A 22,759-nucleotide genomic window follows, 5' to 3' on the forward strand; every position below is an offset into this window, starting at 1 on the left:
AGACCGCCTTTAAGACCAGGTTCGGCCTTTTTGAGTACCTCGTCATGCCGTTCGGTCTGTGCAACGCCCCGGCAGCCTTTCAGTACTTTTTGAATGAGGTATTCAGAGAGGAGTTGGATATCTACGTGGTCGTATATATCGACGACATCCTCATCTATTCGTCCAGTGTGGAGGAGCACGTACACCACGTCAAAGCTGTGCTCCAAAAGCTGAGGGAAAACATGCTGTTTTGTAAACTCAGCAAGTGTGACTTCGTCACATCCGTGGAATTCCTCGGAGTGATGCTGAGTCCAGAGGGACAGGAGATGGCAGAACGAAAGATCAAGGCGGTGAAAGAATGGCCGGTGCCCCAAAGCGTGAAGGACGTCCAAAGTTTCATTGGCTTCGCCAACTTTTACAGGCGGTTCATAGATGGATTTTCAGGAGTGGTGGCCCCAATCACACAGCTACTGAGGAAGTCCAAGGAGTTTGTCTGGTCCCCTGAAGCGAACAAAGCCTTTGAGGCCCTGAAAAGCGCCTTTGGGAAGGCGCCGGTGTTGGCTCACCCCGATCCGGATCTCCCCTACGTGGTGGAAGCGGACGCGTCGGATGTGGCGCTGGGGGCTATCTTGTCCCAACGCAACCACGACACAGGGGTGCTTCATCCCGTTGCGTACATGTCCCGCAAACTCAACGACGCCGAACGCAACTACCATATTGCGGAGAAGGAGCTTCTCGCAATCAAGGACGCCTTCACCGAATGGAGGCATTGGTTGATGGGGGCAAGACATGTGGTATCGGTGTACACGGACCATCGGAACCTACAGTTCATGACGGCCACTAGACACCTTTCTCCCAGGCAGCTGCGGTGGATGATCTTCTTTGCGGGGTTCAACTTCCGCATCACATATCGGCCGGGGACGGAAAACCGAAAGGCGGACGCCCTGTCCCGTCAATCTGCAGTTAAGGAACCATTGCCTGCGACCGAGCGTTCCATCATTTCCCCGAGGATGGTATTGGGGGTTATCCAACCGGATACTTTCCTGAGGGGAATAAAGAGAGGGATCAGGTCATTCGCATGGCGGAGGTGGCTCCTCAGTCACAGAGAATGGCAGCTGAAGGACGGGATACCCCTGAAGGGCAGGTGCCTATTGATACCCACGCCTAGGCTAAGGAAACAAGCATTCATCTGGTGCCATGACTCTCCATGCGCAGGTCATTTGGGCTTTGAAAAAACGGTGGCTAGCATGGGACGGCATTTCTGGTGGCCAACCATGAGAGTGGATGTCAGGAGGTGGGGACAGGAGTGTCCTACGTGTGCTACCATGAAGGCCGACCATGGCCGAACCCAAGGGCTCTTACATCCACTTCCAACCCCGGATAGACCATGGGATAGCATATCACTGGACTTCGTGGTGGGCCTACCGGTAGACCAGGGGATGACGGCAATACTGGTGGTGGTGGATTACTTGACGAAAATGGGGCACTTCATCCCCTGCAAGAGAGTCCCTACGGCCGGGGAATTGGCGTCACTACTCCTAAAGAATGTGGTACGACTGCATGGATTACCTGGGGTGATCGTGTCGGACCGGGGGTCGCAGTTTACTGCGCAATTCTGGAAGACTTGGTGCACTGCGCTGCATGTTAAGACCGCCCTGTCCACCAGCTACCACCCTCAAACGGACGGCCAAACCGAGCGCCTGAACCAAACGCTCAAACAGTATCTGCGATGTTTTGTGGACCAGGGCAGGGAAGAATGGGTCGACTTGCTATGGGTTGCAGAGATAGCCTATAACAATGCCACTCACAGCTCCACACAGTCATCTCCGTTCTATAGCAACTATGGCCAACATCCCAGGTTCTTGCCATTTCTACATCCGTTCAGAGAGGACAGGATTCCCGCCACAGCGGACAGGGTGGCACACATAAAAGACACATTGATGCGCTCAAGGGCTGTCCTAATAGAGGCCAAGAGAAGATACAAGGCTGCGGCAGATAGGAAGAGAAGGCCCGGGCCACTGTACCGCACTGGAGACTACGTCTGGATATCCACAAGAAACATGAGGTTTCGAAAGAACAGTGTGTTCCATCCCAAGTACATGGGCCCCTATCGAATTACCAAGTGTATGGGTCCCGTGAACGTGAAGGTGTGCTTGCCCCAGTCATTGCGGATACACCCTGTCTTTCATGTATCATTGCTCAAACCAGCACCCTCCAAGCCGTCTGGGACACCTCGGCCGGTATGCGTGGAGTCGGAGGTGGAGTATGAAGTGTCGGGCATACGGGCGTCCAAATGGCGCAGGGGGAAGCTGTGGTACCTGGTTGCGTGGAAAGGATATGGCCCGGAGGAGCATTCATGGGAACCGGCTGAAGGGGTTCATGCTCCGCGCTTGGTCTCCTTGTTCCATCGGCGTTTTCCTGCCAGCGCTGGACCCGTGGGGAGCCGCTGAGAGGGAGGATGTACTGTCAAGAATTCCTGTCATACAAGGGAAACACGCCCTTATGTAAACAGGAGAGCTGTTACATAACTCAAGGAAAACACGCCCTTATGTAAACAGGAGAGCTGTTACATAACTCAAGGGAAACACGCCCTTATGTAAACAGGAGAGCTGTTACATAACTCAAGGGAAACACGCCCTTATGTAAACAGGAGAGCTGTTACATAACTCAAGGAAACACGCCCTTATGTAAACAGGAGAGCTGTTACATAACTCAAGGAAAACACGCCCTATAAAGGGAGGAACCGGGAGGTACAACGCTGTCGGATATTGTGTTCACACCGACGTACCTGCTTCGTGAAGAGCAGTGTTCCGGAGTGGTGCTCCAGTAAGGCAAGAACGGAGGTAGGTCGAGTCGTTACTCCCTGGGCCGTGTCTTGCCCCATCGTCACCTGTGAAGGACCCGGAAGCTCTACCGGTCAACCATTGAGCTTCGCTTTTTGACTCGGCTGAGTCCAAGCGCAGTGGCGCTTTTGCTGGTTGGAGTCGTAACTCCCAGCTCGACCAGAGACACAGGGACTGCCAGCTATAACGCACACCAGGAGGTGTTTGCCGCGTTACAGACTCGGAAGTCCACAGGATCGATCGAGCGGCTGCTCTCGGTTCAGTCTTCTTGCTTGTGATTGGGGTATCGGTGACGCATCACCAGGAGGTGACTCCGCGTTCCGGTGCAGTCTGAGGAAGAGGTTGAGCGGCTGCTCCCTTCAGGTAGAGACCCCGGCTGGGTGTTTCCCTGACTCCTCGATTCTCCCCAACACTCTTCGTGCCCCTCACAGCCTACCGATTGGCATTGTCGGCCATTTCATTTCTGCCCTCTGTTGGCATACGCTGGGACCGGCGTATATGCAGAGGACGGTTAGGACCATCCGTGCTGTGGGCTGGTAACGTACTTAGCCTGGAGGATTCCAGTGACTATAACTTGTTTATTCTTTGTATTATATTTGCCTTCATTAAAACAACTAACCCTTCACTAGTGGTTGCGTCCTCATTGTCGTGTCTGTTAAACGATCCTGAGACGTTCAGGGCGTTACATGATCACTGCAGGAGGGCGCTGTGCTTTAAAAACCACCCCTTCGGCCAGGGAATACAGCAGCACAAGGTCCTTTTCTGATATGCTGTGGGCACCTAGAGTGATGTTCTTGGTCCTGGATTCTAATCACTTCAGTCATTTCGGTTTAATGAAGTGAGTGAGGGATCCCTGGGGTGTTTAGAAAGGGAGTGTGTAGTATGACTGAATGTATAGCCATGCCTCTACCTTACGAGTGATTACTTGTTATTTCTTCCTACTGCAGTTGTCCAAGAAGGATTGTGACAAAACGCTGGGCGGCTCTTTCTACCAAGCGCAGTCCAGAAGCTATACCTAAACCGCAGTGTTAATTGTTTTCTCCATTTCCGTTTTTCCCCGGGGTGCTCCCTTGCGCAGTGGTGATGGTTTTCCTCTGTGTGGGGTTGTTCCTAGGGGAGGAAGAGGACTCTCTCCATGCCATCGTCCCTGCTGGCCGATCTTTGAGGTTAGTGGCTTTCTTGGTTTTATGTCACTAACGGCATGACAGATTGTCAAGCCCAAGTACTTACCCAGTCTGGACACCAATGTGGTTTTGGCTTCATTGCTGGAGAGCATCGCGGCTCTGTAGCAGGAGGAACATACCGCACGTTTGGAGAATCAGGAGTTGAAAAAAGAAATGGGTACCGTGCAGAGGGAGGTCGCAGGTATTACTAGAAAATGCGCAGGGAAGGGGTCATACATCAAAGAATGGACACTTCCCCCTCCGGTCTCTACCACCACACCAGTCCCAGGGGGAGGTACACAAGGCCCTGGGTTCTTTGCGGTGCTAGCAGCAACCTCACCTCCTGAAGGGATCACTCCTACCGTCCACGTCATACAGACAGTCCTTATAGACTTCGGGTAGTGCGGTGGAACAGCAATACCCGGATTCGTCACATCCCTCTGCTAGGAGACCAGCTTGTGTACCAGAGGAGACGTCCGAGCGCGTGGGCTGCTTGAGGCACTGCTCCTTGCAATATCCGGAGGTCAAGGAAACAGTGCGGTCCGCCCACCGGATAATAGGGTCATGAATTGTCAGCCAGGGCATGCCCAGAATAAGGCGGAAGTTTGGTGCGTCTATTAGGTCGAACACAGGACCACAAACGATAATCTATTGTACCACTACCATGCCTTGTACATTCCCCAACCGGCACAACAACTACAAGTGTTGGCTTGAGTTCAAGACTCCGCGCTAGGAGGACACCTAGGGGAACACAAAACCATAGCTGGCATTTAGAGATCCTTTTGGTGGCCCTCACTGCAAAACGACACTAACTACTTAAAAAACGGTGCAGTTTGTGCTCAAAGCAAGGCCAGCCATTTCAAACCTGTGGGGTTGTTACCCCCGATACCCATACCTCCGCTCCCTTGGCATACCGTGTCAATGGACTTCATTGTTGAAATGCCACCTTGTGAAGGGTACACCACCATCCTAGTGGTAGTGGATCACTTGACAAAAATGGGACATTTTATCCCCCTAAAACGGCTGCCTACTTCTGCCGAACTGGCAGTTGTCTTCCTTCAGCATGTGGTTAAGGCTCACGGTCTACCCAGAGTGCTCATAACAGACCGGGGCTCCCAATTCACCTCTCGATTTTGTAGGACTTTATGTGATACCATGGGAATGGAGGCCTGGTTGTCCACCAGCTACCACCCCCAGTCGGACGGAAACAAGCAACGACTCAACCAAGCACTTGAACAATACCTGCGTTGTTTTACCCTCCAAAACACCATGGACTGGTACCCATTGATCTGGACGGCAGAGTTTACCTACAATAATGCTGAACATTCCACACTGGGGTGTTCTCCCTTTTTCTGTCTGTATCGGTTCCATCCGAACATGCTCCCTTTCGAATGGCCAGTGGTCTCAAGGCATCCCACCGTACAGGAACACCACACCCATCTCAGATCGCTGCTCATTAAAGCAAAAAATCAGTTAGCGGCCTCACAGACTGCACACAAACATCACGCCGATAAAAAGAGAACCCTTGAACCTGCTTATCAGGTGGGGGATAAGGTGTGGCTGGCAACAAAAAATCTACATCTAAAAGGGGTGGGTAAACTGGCTCCTAAGTACGCAGGTCCCTATGGCATCAAGCAAATCATTAATCCTGTGGCCGTGAGGCTGTCTTTGCCCCAGTCCTGGAACATTCACCCCGTGTTCCACGTGTCCCTGCTCCGACCTTGTCCACTCAGTACGAGGTTACCTTCTACGCTATTGCCAGTAGTAGTAGATGGGCAGGAGGAATACGAGGTTTGGGAACTGTTGGATTCTAGGCTCGTGAGGGGACGAGTGCAGTATCTAGTAGATTGGAAGGGGTATGGAGTGGAGGATAGGACCTGGGAACCGATCCACAACCTGCACTGCCCGAGGTTGTTAGAATGGTTCCATAACAAGCATCCAGGCAACCCAGGGCGACCGCCGAGACGAAGGTCCTCGAGAGAGGGTTCTGTCGCGATCCTGAGCCAGAGAGGGGATCTGGATTGGTCTGCCCCCTCCTGGCTTTGTAACGTGTGCAGGTTGAATCCCAGAACACCACAGAAAATAGCGCAGACATCAAAGAACTACAAATCCCAGAATGCACTGGGACAGCGTCACGCGCATCACAGCAGGAGCTGCCTGCCCGTTGAATGCCTATAAAGGCCCACCCTTTCCAAAACACGGGGCTTGACAAACTTCCTGTTTATCCTAGAGGACGCAGCGCAAGCGGATGGTATTCCCCGCTAGAGGACAAGTGCCGATTACTTATAACATTGCGTAGCCCGTGTTTTTTCCCCACATCTCGATCTGAGCTGCGCGCCTGGACCCGTCGCATGCATTGTGGTATTGCCTGGAGGGAGACATTTCAGGTCATCGTGATTTCTTCAGGGCGTGATCACCCTTTCAGGTATTTAGGAATTATAGTGAGGGTGCAGCGTGGATTACGCTCCTCCTGTAATCCTGAACAAATTCGAACTAACAGTCTCCCGGACGCTGAGGGGAGTGCTTGCTTGTTTTTTCCTTGTGGTTACGCATTGGCTGTGACTGGAACAGCGATTGCGGCTTCTTTGAGTTAACAGGCGGAAACTGTTCCGTGTATTGCACCTGCGTTTCTCTACTGGATCACTGTAGGAGGGCACTATGCTTTACAATCCACCCCATCGGCCAGGGACTACAGCAGCGCTGGGTTCTTTTCACATATGCTGTGGGCACCTGGAGTGATGTTCTTGGTCCTGGATTCTACTCACTTCAGAGTCATTTCGGTTTAATCAAGTGAGTGAAGGATCCCTGGGGTGTTTAGTAAGGGAGTGTGTAGTATGACTGAATGTATAGCCATGCCTCTACCTTACGAGTGATTACTTGTTATTTCTTCCTACTGCAGTTGTCCAAGAAGGATTGTGACAAAACGCTGGGCGGCTCTTTCTACCAAGCGCAGTCCAGAAGCTATACCTAAACCACAGTGTTTATTGTTTTCTCCATTTCCCTTTTTCCCCGGGGTGCTCCCTTGCGCAGTGGTGATGGTTTTCCCATAGACCCAAAGAGAGAACAAAACGGAATGACAGTCAGCGCATACCGGTCGAGTATGCACAACAGTGGAAAAAAGCACTGTTGAACCTGCACCAGCCAAGATACATGTGGCAGCAGTGGCAGGATGCCGACCCATGGCCAGAAAGTACCGGCATTACCAGAAACACAAGATACTCCAGAATGCAGTAGCTTCTTCGCAAAGACATGTGAGAGGGTGGACGGCAACAAGCAGAAGCACCCAGAACAGGACCAGAGTAAGAATGTAGTCATGTGGAAGACAGGAATAAGCATACAGTGTGGATGCCAAAACCACATTAAGTATAGGGAAATCCCCCTGTAGGGTAACGCGAGCAGCCCAGATGTAAGGGATGCATCACCAGGTAGGCAAACGGTAAAAGGGGTATCTGGCAATCCGGACACACACACAAGAGCTCGTACCATGAGCAGACCAGGGCGAAGACCACGGACACCGCAGGAAGCAACGTTGCCTGCGCAACCCCGCTGTGAGAAGAGCATAGAGCAGATATATATCAAGAAAGATACATCTAGAACTGATGTGTTTTATAATACAAGAATAAGGTACGCCAGAAGCACCAACAGTCATGTTGAAGTAGAATCGGATAGGACAAAGTCCAGATCCGTAAGCGACATTAGCCACCAGCCCAGGAGGAACACGGTCCCAAGCTAGACAGATGAGGAGATGGAGCCAGACATGATAATGGAAACCGTAAAGATCAACCTAATGGTCTAGGGACCCAAGAAGCGAGTATCCTGAAGAGAACACTTCCCCTGAGAGTGCTACAGCAGGAACCCAATGCAGAAGTGTGGAAAACACCTGTGCGGAAAGCAGCAGGGAAAGAGGAAAAAAGTTCCTGTTGGGAAAAGTGCCCAGAAATCGAGGGCACAAGGCAATGTACAGCATAGACGTACATTTTGAAGATGCCACCGCCTAAAGACAAGTCCAGACAGGGAGGAAGTGCCCCAAAAATCATTACCCATCCCGAAGAGGGGAGGGTAGAACCAGCACTGCAGAAGTGGAAAAAAAAACTCAAACACCCTATGATCGTGAAACAACCAGGGTGCATTACCGGTATGCACAACCACTAAGGAAGCATGTCGCACAACGGCTGTGCCCTGGCACTATAGCATGGCAGGGCGTCAGCCGTGGAAGAACTGTGCCTGAGCGGAACAGAATAAGGGGCCCCTAGGGACAGTGGCCGGCGAAAAGAAGCCCAGCGATGCTGAAGAACGTCCCTGTGAAAGGCAGGCGAGGCAGAAGCCTACCGGTAGGGAACCTAAACCGATGCTTCGAAGTACTACTGACAACCGTAGACCCCAATTGTAATTAAAAGTGCAATAGAGCGACTTAAACCTGTGGGTCGCATACAGCAAAAAGAGAAGAGAGTGATCCACAGAAGAACCTCCGTTAGGAATACTCCACAGGAGCATACCAAGCTTTCCATGTAGGAAGGCAGCTACACAATAGTCAGCAAATACCCAACATAGGTTAAGTCTTAACCCCGGCAAGGGGGCTTCCTCTGGAGCCAAGCTCACAGACAGAGGGCTGAAAAGAAGGCAGAACCAGCTGACCAGCTGTACTGACCAAAGGCAAACATGGCGGATCATCCGCCAAGATCGTCTGGGTATTACGTCATGAACCCAGGGTCCAAAACAAAAGTAGGCAACTCTGCCTATCAAGAAAAAGCAGGTAAAAACAACAAAAGAGTGATTGACACATAACTAGAAAAACTAGCCAATAAAACAGAGTTGGAAAATAAAATTATTTTATAAAAGAACCCTCACTCACCAACCTGGTTGGGGACATACTTCATCATAGGGTTCCCACCAGAGAGGCCGAGTGCCTCCCTGGTGTGCTTCAATGCATGAGTTACAGCGGAGCATGTTTTTGTTTGGGGGAGGGATTGTGAAAAAAGTGGTGCAAGTATTAAAAGGTGGCTGGTTTTAACCCAAAAATGATTTATTCCAGGCAAACCAACAACCGTTTAAAAACAAGTGGAACGGACCGTGACTGGCTGGTTAGGATAACCAGAGTTGTCCGATTTTAAAATAAGTGGAAAGATATGGTCAACATGTTTCAGCTTGTGTTGCGAATTTGCTAAGCATTCTTCAGGACCAGGTGAGATTCCACGGCGGTATGCCCACGCTAAGGCGCACCCTAACCTGTGGAACCTTGCTAGTGGTAAAACTTACGGTTCTACAAATGTGGCCTCCGGGATTTCCTAAGCCACTGAACTCTGCACGAAAAACAAACAGGACACACACAAAATTATAAATGTGAGGTCGATGGTCAACTGTTGTACACACATTCATTTGGTGCAGAATACATTTGATAATCCCTTGCTGGCCTCTCTGGTGGGAACCCTATGATAAAGCATGTCACCAACCAGGTTGGTGAGTGAGGGTTCTTTTATAAAATAATTTTGTTTTCCCACTGTTTTATTGGCTAGTTTTTCTAGTTATGTATCAATCACTCTTTTGTTGTTTCTACTAGTATTTCCAGGGGGAATAAGATTGATCCTCTCCCTCTCTGTTTCTTGATATCAAGAAAAAGCAACATAAAGTCACACAGCGTGTAACAAAGACAGGCCGCAAGGTCAAGAAAGCCAGGCCGCAAGGGCCAGCAAATCACGGGAGACCAGACATGAGGCGGGAGACCATTGAATCAGCGTGACAGTCAAAAAGGTCCACACCATTGAATGGCCGATCACAAACAGCGTCCTGAACGTTGTCTGGAAAACGACTATCGCGCAGCCATACATGGCGGCGCCATGCAACTAACCGGGCCATTGCTCTACCAACAGAGTCGGCAGCGTCCAGGGCCGATCGAATGGAAAATTGTGCCATCCATCGGCCATCTAGAATAAGACGATGCAAGTCAGCTCGGGGCGCTTCTGGGAGAGATGGAAGAAGGAGCTCAACCAAGTACCAAAGGGCAGAGGAAGCATGTGCGAACACGCCAGCCGTGTTTAAGGCACTGATGCCCACACTGGCGGAGGCAAAAATATGGCGTCCACATGTTTCCAGCCACCGAGACTCCTTAGTGGGAGGGAGCAATGGCAGAGCGAAAGAAGGCTGCAAGGCGAAAGCCGCCTGGACAACCAGACATTGAGCTCTAGGGTGAAGGGACAAGCAGACTGGATCGTCTGGGGCGGGGCGATGTCAGCGAGCAATGGCTCGATCAACAGGGTCACCAGAGGAGGGCCATGCCAAGGTACCAAGCATGATATCAAACAAAGACCCCACCAAGGGGCAACAAAGGCTCCACGTCCACAGACTCCATGTGGAGGAGATCCAGTAAAGGATCGGTGGGTAGGGCAACCCCAGGGGGCTGCAAGCTCTGTCGCCATTCTGGGAGGCGACAACAAACCGTCGGTAGGGGACAGATGAAGGTTAACTCGCCCACTAGAGAATAAAGGTGGAGCATCCTGGGGTTGACCCAAAGGCCAAGGAACACTAGGCACCTGCACCAAGGGGCTCTGAAACGACCCTGGTCACAGTGAGCCCGGAGGGAGCTCATCCTCCTGTAACATAGGAGCCGCCGGCACTGGCGTCGACCGACGCCGAGACGACGTGGACTCTACGTCGGGAACCTCGAGAGGGGAGTCGATCCGAGCACGGATGGACGGCGACTCGACCTCCACCTGCGGGGAGGAAGGAGATCAATAGGGCATCAAACTCTGCACCGCAGCAGATGTCAGCGCAGGAAGCCGCACCGGGCTATGCATTGACTGGATGGGCGGGCTGACGGACGACTGGGATGCCCCTCCGGGCAGTGACCAGTCTATGTCGTATCTAATCCGGAACTGGAGTTGACGCACGCAGCCAGCGCCGAGGATGAATCTGCTGGCGAGGATCGGACATGTGTGCCCTTCTCCTCTGTGGGACCCAAAGGCGCACCAGAGAGAGAGGTGACCCAAGAAAGCTTGGAGAGCCTTTGAATAGGCCTCCATTTGGGCCCTTGTCGCTCCGACACCAGGGAAGACTGGGTATGAGGGAGACGACTCCTGGGCACCTGTGCTCGGCAAAGACCGAGAGCAGCTGGCCCCAGCATCACATTCACGGGAGGACGACCTCCGTGACTTTCGTTTGGGTTTACCTGTCTCCGAAAGACGTCCGCAGGAACGACCCAGTGAGCGGGCCCAATCCAGAGAGGGAGAACAGCAGCATGAAGGTGCAGGACTGGACATCCGGGCGGCCAGCAGTTTCATACGACGCTCCCTCAGGGACTTTGGTTTCATCTGCACCGCCAGGCAGCACATACATATCGCGTGCAGATCCGTGACAGACATTTGCCGCTTGCAGGTATCACACGCCTTAAAGCCCAAAGGCATCGCACACTGTTCCGAGACGCCGAAGATGTCGAAAACGCCTGAAAAACAGGCAATGGAACCGCTGGTTTTCCAGGATCCGCGTTGGGACGCGGAAAAGAAGAAAATTGATGTCAGAGCACCAGGAGGGGAATATATGGCTCCGCTGACGCCACGTCGGTGGACAATGTCAGGGCGGAGCCGTGCACTGCCGCCCCCCCCGGCGCGCAGAGGTGCTTATGCGGAAGGTTTTCCGGATCCAGTCTGACGCCTGGGGATTTTCCAAGTTAAGGAATCTGCGGCTAGATGTCTATTAGATTAACCTTAAGACAGCCCTAAGAGGACAGTTACTAAAGACATCTGTATGAGGGCTGAAACCTGGGAGCCTCTAGAAATGTACAGAGGTTTAAAAGCTGGAGTGGATGAGGTTGTACAGTGCATAGAGCTACTCATCTGCTATAAAGCAGGGTGGAATTGGTGGACTGAAAATAAAGGAGTTTGAAGAAAGAGCAAAAACCATACTCAGAGTGAATGTGTGGGCCAGAGGTGCAGATGGTTTCTAGTCATGGCCGCAGTTTACCCAACAGCTCAGACCAAGAAGAGCTAGCCTGAAAGGGTGGCACAGAGAGGAGAGCAAAAGTAGAGCTGAAGTTTTGCACAGGGAGGCAATCTCGACACCGAAGTCCAGATAAAAAGGCATTTGCAGGTGCCACTAGTTCTGGGTCCTTCCAATCACCAGGAGTCCGCTGGAAAGGAGCAATCTGCATTTCCCTCAATGAATGAGCTGCAGAGGGAAGTAAAAGCCAACTCAATGCCTTCCTGTTTTCTTCCTCATTCAAGCACCCCACATACTGATGGAGGGTAACAAAAGAAGTTACAGGAAGAACAGCAAATACATAAGTGTGAACGGTGGCAGGGCAATGGAAAAATGCTGACACACAGTTGTGCTTTCAAGGATCAGCTCAAAAATATTACCTTTCCCGAAAGGCCGTTTCATATCGGAGAAGAAACATGGGAATTATGATTTTCAGGTTCTCTTAGCATTCACGATTTCCAAGGTAAAATCAGTGGCTTTAGGTAGATCAGGAGCACATACAGAGTTAAATTTGGCATCTTTTAAATCCAAAGGCTGATCCAAAATATATATTTGAATGCAGACCAGCAAATCTTAGATATAAACATGTCCATCCAAGAGGACCAGTGCAGCTTAATCAAGATAAGATTTATGTGATCAGCCTTTCTGGATTCACTTAAAAGCATGGTTCCACATGTAGGATGACTTACTGGTGTGTGGTATAAACTGAAATTCCTTCAAGAATAGCATTTACCCTGCTGAGGTGGGTCAAGTACAGAGCGTACACTAATAACCTGAAATTATCTTAGTATCATGAACTTTTTTTTCTCCAAGCAGATGTTTGTAGAGAGCCAGGTTAGTAACTCGGTCAAAATATGAACTCCAGGGATCTGACACAAGAAACGAGAGAAGATCTGAAACCTGCAAGTGAGATTTGCAACAAGTGATGGATTGTTTCCTGGAGACAGGACCAGTAATTTGGATTTTTTGAAGATGAAATAAGAAAGAGCACAGGGAAATCAATTTTTTCAAGATCGGCTAGATAGGATTTGACAGAACTGCTGACTACTGAAGAAGCAATGTGGAGTTGTCTGCAGACTGATGGATAGAGTTGCAGCAAGCAACCAAGTGATCAATGTGCACGTTTAACAAAGATGGGGCACCTTTGTGGACACAAGTCTGTTTTTTTTTGTGATATTTTACCTGTCATTTGTCAATAGTTTAGTAAAGAACACAAACCGTATAAAATAAAGAACAACAATTCCATTCTATTGTAACAACTCTTAACATGGACTAATTATTTCTTTTAACTTCATTAAACTTGAAAAGACAACCGTTAGAAAATATTTTCATTTAGCCTGCAGTGAATATTATGTTTAGTTTGATTTGTCAAAACCTATGAAAAGTTAACTTGATAAATAAAAGTGACAAAGTAAACAGCATGTCAAAATTCCTTCTCACTGTTCAGTGACATTACTACCGAGCATAATTTCCACTGAAAGTGATCACCATATAACTTAGGGTGGATAGTTCCAACTTCTATTAAATTGTAATTACTTAAATATGCTACATCATCGACTGACTAAACCAGAAATACTGCATGCAATCGAGGAAATAGGAAACCATGTTTAATTTGACACAGTCCAATAAGGATCGAAGATGAGAACATATTGTATCATAGATGCCAATCACTCTTCAATGTCAAATCAGTCATCCAGAAGTGGAAGGAGTAGTTGTATCCAAAATCTTTTAGAGACTATTGTTAAATGACAACGTTGCAGATTTGACTCATGTCGAATTTAGATAGTCTGCATAAAATCAAATGGCTAAAATATATCGAGGCTAACCTACAGGCAATCGAGTTACATAATTTATACGAGGACCTGGAGTCTTGTCTGACAACTTGTAAAAAATCATTGAAATTGCATTTATTCGAGTATTTTAATAGAAAGAGGTATGACCTCAACTGTAACTTGACCACAGTAAGGCATTATCTTTTAGCTCCAAGCATAAGTAATATTTTAACTACATATCCATCATTTGTAACGAATCTCCAGCATAGATACAGATTAGTGAGATTCCGATTAAAATACATCCCGCTTATACTAGGTTATCCTTCCAAAACGTATTTCATTGATGCACTCTCTTCATGCCCTTGTGGCAACCTTTCTCCTCAGGACGATTTGCATATTGTTTTTTTCTGCAAGCTGTACATCAACGAAAGGAATAAATACATCCTTCCGCTTATAGGTAAATTAAAGTTTAGACAATGCCGCCCAGCACTTTATTATCAGCAATTACCGGACCACATGGTATGTTTTTTGTCTTGCCTGGTTCTTATCTGCTGTAAAGGCAAGAAGGCGAATTTCTTAGTCTGAATTTTATAACTAAGATAAGGATCAATTTGATTCATTCCTGTTCTCCTATTGATGAATTATTTTTATTGATAATGTTTTTACATGTCTTAAATTATATTAACTCAGTTTTAATATTTTTTTTATTCTGTAATGTTTTTAATATTTGGAATGTATATTTTGTAGAATACTTTTTACGCCGGTATTTTATAGGCAACAAAGTTACTAAGAATAACTCTTGTTGCCATACACAGCCTGTAAGACCTATGCTATGCGATAGGATCACAGCTACATACCTAGAGTATCTACATGAAGTGGAGCTTACCAGGACATTAAACTGTGCTTCCCTCAACCCCATTATTTCCAAGATGAAGTTAACATCTCAAGTTTTACTGACTTTGTGGAGGACATAATATTTAGTTGGTTCCATCCTAACTAGAGACAAGATCGCAGGAACCGCAGAAGCCAACACAGTACTACAAGTTTAAATAACAGTTAGAGAATTGCTTCAAGTGGTACTGAACTCTGCTGGCCTAGCACCCTCCTCCAAGGGGGTGTTTCAATCTCATCAAGGTTCACCTTCTAGCTTGGAAACCATGCTTCCTCCACATAAGTTGCTGTTGGTAATTCTTTGATCAGGCAGCCCTTCCTATAAGAGGATCAACTACACTCATGTTCATAATTATATTTTGCAAGGCTTCCAGTCCCAATCGAATGAGTCTTACTGTTGAGCATGGGGCCACTCATTAACCAGTGGGTAAATTCCAGACCCATATATTTGTAGGGATTGACTATACACAGGTGTGTAAGGAGAGAATCTTGGTCTTTTCTAAGATAACCTTTATATTCTTAACTTTTGAGTAGCATCCTTTCAAAATGTTCAAATCTCAGTACAGGGACCTTTCCTATACGTGTGCCATGGCAACAAGGCCAAGTTACCCTCTCCCAGAGAATGCCACCCAGTTGACCCCTGGTGCACACATCTGATATATTTTTATGCACATGCACAGCTTACATTTTCCTTAGATCTCAATGTCCAGCCTCAAATGAAAGCAGCGCACTCACTTGCCATCGGTGTCAGATGCAGCAGCGTAGTGCAAAGGAGAGCAGCCCCGCTCATCGATGTCATTGACACTTGCTCCAGACCCCACAAGAGCGAACAGGCACTGGTAGTTACAATTCACAGCAGCGTAGTGCAGTGGAGATCTTTGCAGGCAATTTAGTAAGAGCAGGAAAAAACATAATGTATGTTAGAGCACAGATACAAACTAAAGTGCAAGCAAGAATGTGTGACGAACAATTCATGAGCAGAATTACTTTTGTATGTGAAATCTCCCTCCAAAAGGATTTAGTTCTTTTTTAGTTGATTCTCTTTAAATAAGCTATATGCTCCCCAAAGTGTTGGAGGTTGTCACCAGATGCACCACTCAGATCCCTGGTTAAAGATACTTCTCAAAATATGCATAAATTAAATGTACATGTTAGTGTGTTGAAATAGTTAAAAACTTACAGGAACTTATCAATGATTCCAATATCTAAGTAAAATTAGTAAAAATCTCACTGAGCAATTTTCAATTGTTGATAGCTACATTAGACAATCCTTTGAATATGAACTGGATCAATGATGAAAATATCCTATGACTCAAAACTATCTGCTGCAGAATGTTCACACCTACTGTGACCATTTTGTGTATCTAACTTGAAAATCCTGGCACATCTGTTTTGTGTGTGTGTTAAATACTAAAAATCTCAAAGACACCACCAACTTACTGAACTGTTTTAAAACAATTACTTATCCTCAGAATATCAAGTAATTTTGCACACCCTAAAGCACAAGCACCACACACTTCAAATCCTCTTCAGGATTTTATAGACTGTTAAATGGTTTTATTCTGAATAGTCAAACCCATAAAGTACACCAACATTTTCTTTTAACATTGCTACATTATGTTAAAGCTACTTTAAGTGCACAATTACCCGGGGTGTCTTGGTGCTAGTTACTGTGGAAGCCAATTAATGCATTTTTTACAATTACAAAATACACCAAAGGGCTCAGCAGTGGCTCCAGTGTATGTAAATTTGTTTACATCAAATTTAAGATTGATGATATTTACAGTCATTTAAATTGGACTGAGATTTAATTTTGTACCATCGAATCACTGATATTCTGATTACGTGGCGATATTTAGAACTGGAACTTCCTGATCTCCTACATAAACTACGATTCAAATATTCCAAAACAAAATTCACAGCTAGAGTCAGCTAATAATAAGCACCTTTTCTGGATGTCTTCTTGGATGTTCTGTCAAGTATCCATGACACATGAACAGAGGAATCGAGACTACACTATTTGCCAGACTTAATGATAGAAGGAAAATGTTACTAATCCAGTAAGCATCCGCTCTTGGCATGTAGAGCTGTAGATTCACATACTTTGCATACTCCTGTCATCTAGTGTTGGGTCTGGATGTTTGCAAGTTGTTTTTGCTCGTGCTTTCCAGTCACAAGGTAGGTGACTCCTCCTTTCGGTGATAGTGCACATGGGCATCGACTCCATTGTCCAATTGTTTTCCCGCAGAGGATGAGAAATTGAGTTAGGAAGTGTAGAACAGAGGTGTTCATACTTATGAATGTAAATGAAAAACTACAACCAGTACAGGAGACCGGGGAGGTGGCGCATCTGAATATACAGCTCTACATGCCAAAGAACAGATGCTTACTGGGTAACATTTTCCGTTCGAGGCATGAGAGCTGTAGATCACATGCTTTGCATAGACTATATTGCAGTAATCTCCCAAAGCGGGGCTAACCTGTAGTGGCTGTAGTGGTTTGAAATAGTGTTTTAAGTACTGCTTGGCCTACATTTGCCTGTTTTCTTGAGAACACATCTACACAGTAGTATTTGGTGAATGTGTGCGGTGTAGACCATGTTGCTGCCTTACAAATGTCAGCTATGGGGATATTTCCCAAGAAGGCAATAGTAGCCCCTATTTTGCGAGTGGAATGCACCCTAGGGGGTACTAACAAGGTTCTTTTTGTTTTAGTATAACATGTTTGGATACATTTTACAATCCATCAAGCAATACTTGATTTAGACCTAGGATTGCCCTTGTGAGGTGGAGAGAACTCTTTTGTTCTATGTAGTAAAGTATAGCTTGCCAAAGATCAAGTGTATGTAGAGCTCGTTATGCTACAGAATCAGGTTGAGGAAAGAAAGAACTTTTCGGCATTGTCAGAGAACTCTCCAACCCCGACGCCGAAAACAACGCCATCACACCCTCACAAGACCTCTGCGACTCCCTCGCAGCCTTCTTCCACCACAAAATCACCGACATCTACAACAGCTTCACCACAACAAATGCGAACCCACTACCAGAACCCACCCCCCACAGCACCACCATCCACGCCGATCACCACCGAGGAAACCACCCGCACGATGAACTCCATCCACTCAGGATCACCCGCCGACCCATGCCCCCACCACATCTTCAACAAAGCCGACCACATCATCGCCCCCCATCTCCGAGACGTCATCAACACATCCTTCACCACCGCCACCTTCCCCGAGAGCTGGAAACACGCCGAACTCAACGCCCTCCTCAAGAAGCCGACAGCAGACCCCACAGACCTCAAGAACTTCCGACCCATCTCTCTCCTCCCGTTCCCAGCAAAGGTTATTGAGAAAACCGTCATCACTCAACTGACTACCTTCCTCGAAACCAACGAATCACTCTACCCCTCGCAGTTCGGTTTCAGGGCCAACCACAGCACCGAGACCGCCCTCATCGCAGCCACGGACGACATCAGATTCCTGACCGACAAGGGAGAGACCGTGGCCCTCATACTCCTTGACCTCTCCGCAGCCTTCGACACGGTATGCCACCGCACCCTGATACAGCGCCTCAACAACGCCGGCATCCGAGGCAAGGCCTTGGACTGGATCATCTCGTTCCTGCCGGAAGAACTCAGAGTCCGCCTCCCCCCCTTCAGATCAACAGCGACCAAGGTCATCAGCGGCATCCCACAAGGATCCTCCCTCAGCCCTACCATCTTCAACATCTACATGACGCCCCTGGCAAACATCGCACGCAAACACGGACTCAACCTCATCTCCTACGCAGACGACACTCAACTCATCCTCTCCCTCACCAACGACCCTTCCTCTGCTAGAACCAGACTACACGAAGGAATGAAGGAAGTAGCGGACTGGATGACGGACAGCCGGCTTCAACTCAACACCGACAAGACGGTAGTCCTCATCCTAGGCCCTACTCCCACCGCATGGGACGACTCCTGGTGGCCCCGCACTCCCCAACCCACCGACCACGCCCGCAACCTGGGCTTCATCCTGGACTCCTCCCTCTCCATGACCAGACAAGTCGACGCAGTCACAACGGCATGCTTCAACACCCTTCGCATGCTCCGCAAGATCTTCCACTGGATCCCCACCGACACAAGGAAGACCGTCACCCACGCCCTCGTCACCAGCCGCCTGGACTACGGCAACACCCTCTACGCCGGCACCACGATCAAACTACAGAAGAAACTCCAACGTATCCAGAACGCCGCCGCACGCCTCATCCTGGACGTCCCGAGCCACCACCACATCTCCGGACACCTGGAAAAGCTTCACTGGCTCCCAGTCAGCAAGAGGATCACGTTCAGACTCCACACCCACGCACACAAAGCCCTTCACAACCAAGGACCCAAACTCATCAACCACCGCGTCTCCTTCTACATACCCACCCGCACCCTGCGATCGACCGGACAAGCCCTGGCAGCAGTTCCCCCGCATCCGCAAAGCCACCGCCGGAGGCAAATCTTTTTCCTACCTCGCAGCGAAGACCTGGAACTCTCTCCCCAGCCATCTCTGCTTAACACAGGACCACCTCTCCTTCAAAAGGCAGCTCAAGACCTGGCTGTACGAGCAATAACCCACTCCACTCCCCCCCCCCCCCCCCCCCCCCCCAGCGCCCTGAGACCCTTACGGGTGAGTAGCGCGCTTTATAAATGCCAATGATTGATTGATTGGTTGATATGAAAATCAGAAACTACTTGAAGGAGACATTTCAGATTAGTACGAAGAACCACTATCCCTGTGAAGCTGAAAGAAAGGCTCTTGTATAGTCAATGCCTGAAGCTCATCAACTCTCCTTACTGAAGTTATCGCTATGAGGGAAGCGGTTTTTCACAACAGGAATTGCAGAACAAGTTACTTACCTTCGGTAACGATGTATCTGTAAGAAACATTAGTTAGTTAGATTCCTCACCTTAGAATATCCCCAGGCGTCAGACTGGATCCGGAAGATTTTTCGTCAGCAATACCCCTTGCGCGTCGCTAGACGTCGTCTGCGGCTCCGCGTCCGTCGTCGGCGTCGTGCGCCGGAATGACGTCGGAGTACTTAGACGCCGCCCTCGCGCGCTGACGTCAGTTCTTGTACATAGCCTTCCGCGCCAGGAACGCAGAGCCATGCAAAGACCGACACTGGTGCCAAAAATAAAATCTAGGGGCCTGAAAAGGATAACCTTAACCCTAGATGTCGGTTCGCAGCACGGGGAGGATGGGTGGGTCGGTGAGGAATCTAACTAACTAATGTTTCTTACAGATACATCGTTACCGAAGGTAAGTAACTTGTTCATCTGAAAGAAACACGTTAGTTAGATTCCTCACCTTAGAATAGATACCAAAGCAATACCAACCCCGGTGGTGGGTCTGCGAACCAAGATCACACCAGAAAGTCCTGGAGGACAGAATGGCCAAAGAAGCCATCCCTCCGGACTTGGCTGTCAAGGCAATAATGCCTGGCAAACGTGTGTAGCAAAGCCCACGTCGCCGCCTGACAGATGTCCTGCAAAGGGACTCCCCGTCCCAAAGCAGTAGTAGCCGCTGTGGCCCGAGTAGAATGGGCGCGCAGCCCAACAGGAGGGTCTTTTTTTGCCAAAGAGTAACAAATTTTGATGCACAAAACGACCCACCGAGAGATGGTCCGTTTGTGCACAGCTTTCCCCTTCTTAGCACCCACGTATCCAACGAAAAGTTGGTCGTCCACCCGGAACTGCTTTGTGCGGTCCAAATAAAAGGAGAGCGCACGTTTTGGGTCCAGACGGTGGAGCCTCTCTTCCTCTTTGGAAGGATGCGGAGGCGGAAAGAAGGTGGGCAAGGTGACAGACTGCCCAAGATGAAGGGGGGTCACCACTTTCGGAAGAAAGGAGGGACGAGGCCGAAGGACAACCTTGTCCGGATGAACAGAGAGAAAAGGAGGCTTTGAGGATAAAGCCTGGAGCTCACTCACCCGTCTAGCCGAGGTGATGGCTACCAGAAAAGCAGTCTTAAGAGTCAGAAGACGAAGAGGACAATTGTGAAGAGGCTCGAAGGGAGCGCACATCAGGAATGTCAAGACCAGATTCAAGTCCCACTGAGGCATTACAAAAGGGACAGGAGGGAACGTGTGAGTAATGCCTTTTAGAAAGCGTGTAACCACAGGGGACTTGAAAAGAGAAGGCTGATCAGGAAGCCGCAAGAAGGCAGAGATGGCAGTAAGATAACCTTTCAGGGTGCCCAGGGCAGAGCCCTGCCGGGCCAAAGAAAGAAGAAAGAGGAGAACCTCAGAAAGAGGGGCGGAAAGGGGATCCACAGCCTTTGCTGTGCACCATGCCACAAATTTGTTCCACCGGCAGGCGTATACCGTCTTTGTGGAGGGACGCCTGGCTGCCAGAATGATATCACAGACTTCAGGAGGCAAGTCAAATGGCATCAACTGCCGCCGCTCAATCTCCACGCATGGAGGTGGAGGCTGGACAGGTTCGGGTGGAGGACCGTCCCCTGCTGCTGCGACAGAAGATCCTCCCGAAGGGGCAGACGTATCGGGGGATCGGTCAACATACTGAGTAGCTCCGGATACCAGTATCTTCGTGCCCAATCCGGAGCCACCAAGATGACTTGGGCCCGGTCGTGCCTGATCTTCTTCAGCACTCTGGGCAGAAGTGGTATAGGCGGAAAGGCGTACAACAGACCGCAACTCCACTCGTGACGAAAAGCGTCGCCGAGCGAGTGCCGCCTTGGAAATTCCAACGCGCAGAACTGCTGACATTGCGCGTTCTCTTCGGTGGCGAATAGATCTAACCAAGGCTCTCCCCACTGCTGAAAGAGACCTTGCGCCACTTCGGAGTTCAGACGCCATTCGTGATCCATCATGCACCGGCGGCTGAGTTCGTCTGCTCTGGCGTTCAGAGAGCCCGCCAGATGTTGAACCACTAGGGTGACGCCCTGGTGTTCCAGCCATGTCCAGAGGCGCAGAGCCTCCTGACAAAGGGTCCACGACCCCACCCCGCCCTGTTTGTTGCAATACCACATGGCGGTGGTGTTGTCCGTGAACACCTGCACGACACTGCCCCTGACAGAGGGAAGGAAGGCTTTCAGTGCAAGTCGGATCGCTCTCAACTCCAACAGGTTGATGTGGAGACGAGACTCCGCCGGAGACCAGAGGCCTCTGATCTCCGCCTCTCCCATATGGCCACCCCATCCCAGGAGGGACGCATCCGTCACTACGACATGCTCCGGTTGGGGAAGGGAGAGGCTCCTGCCCATGACCCAATCGCGGTCCGTGAGCCACCACCGCAACTGCTGTGCAGTGCCCTCCGAGATCAAGACATGGTCGGACAGGTTGCCGTGATGCTGGGCCCACTGAAACTTCAGGTCCCATTGCAGAGCCCGCATGCGCCGCCTGGCGTGATGCACTAGTAGGATGCAGGAGGCCATCAGCCCCAGAAGCCGCAACACTAGCCTGACCGAAACCCAGGATAGAGGCCGAAAGATAGGAATCCGGGCCTGAATTTCCTGGACCCGCTGTTCCGGTGGATAGACCCGGAACTGCGCCGAATCGAGAACCGCTCCGATGAAGAGGAGCTTCTGAGAGGGACTCAGGTGTGACTTCGGCACGTTGATGGAAAACCCCAGCAAATGCAGGAGATCCGCCGTAGTCTGGAGGTGGGAGACGACTGTCTGGGGCGAGCCCGCCTTCAACAACCAGTCGTCGAGATAGGGGAAGACTGGAACCCCTGATCTGCGCAGATGAGCTGCGACCACCGCCATCACTTTCGTGAACACCCGAGGGGCACTGGTGAGGCCGAAGGGGAGCACGGTAAACTGAAAGTGCTCTTGGCCCACCGTGAACCGCAGGTAACGCCGGCGGGCCGGCAGGACGGGGATGTGGAAATATGCGTCCTGCAAGTCCAACGCTACCATCCACTCTCCCGGGTCTAGGGCAGCTAGAACCTGAGCCAAAGTCAACATCTTGAACCGTTCCTTCCGGAGGAAGGCATTGACGTTCCGAAGGTCCAAGATAGGGCGTAGGCCCCCTTTGCCCTTCTTGGGAACCAGAAAGTAGTGGGAATAACAACCACGACCTACTTCTGGACTCGGAACGCGCTCGACGGCCCCCTTGGCCAAGAGGGCGGAAACTTCCTCGTGGAG

The 22,759-nt window shown here is 49.6% G+C and overlaps 1 protein-coding gene across 4 annotated transcripts in view; it reads right to left on the bottom strand.

Annotated features, from left to right (window-relative positions):
• ANKRD28 (ankyrin repeat domain 28) overlaps positions 1-22,759 on the bottom strand; it is a 783,346-nt gene that overhangs the window by 182,664 nt on the left and 577,923 nt on the right. For all 4 annotated transcript variants that reach the window (XM_085630427.1, XM_085630426.1, XM_085630428.1 and 1 more), the window contains exon 14: positions 15,352-15,492. In XM_085630427.1, coding sequence (XP_085486553.1) covers positions 15,352-15,492 — 141 coding nt within the window. The remainder of the gene's footprint in view (positions 1-15,351; positions 15,493-22,759) is intronic.

The sequence above is a fragment of the Triturus cristatus genome, chromosome 10 (assembly GCF_964204655.1).
Source record: "Triturus cristatus chromosome 10, aTriCri1.1, whole genome shotgun sequence".
Taxonomy (NCBI): Eukaryota; Metazoa; Chordata; class Amphibia; order Caudata; family Salamandridae; genus Triturus; species Triturus cristatus.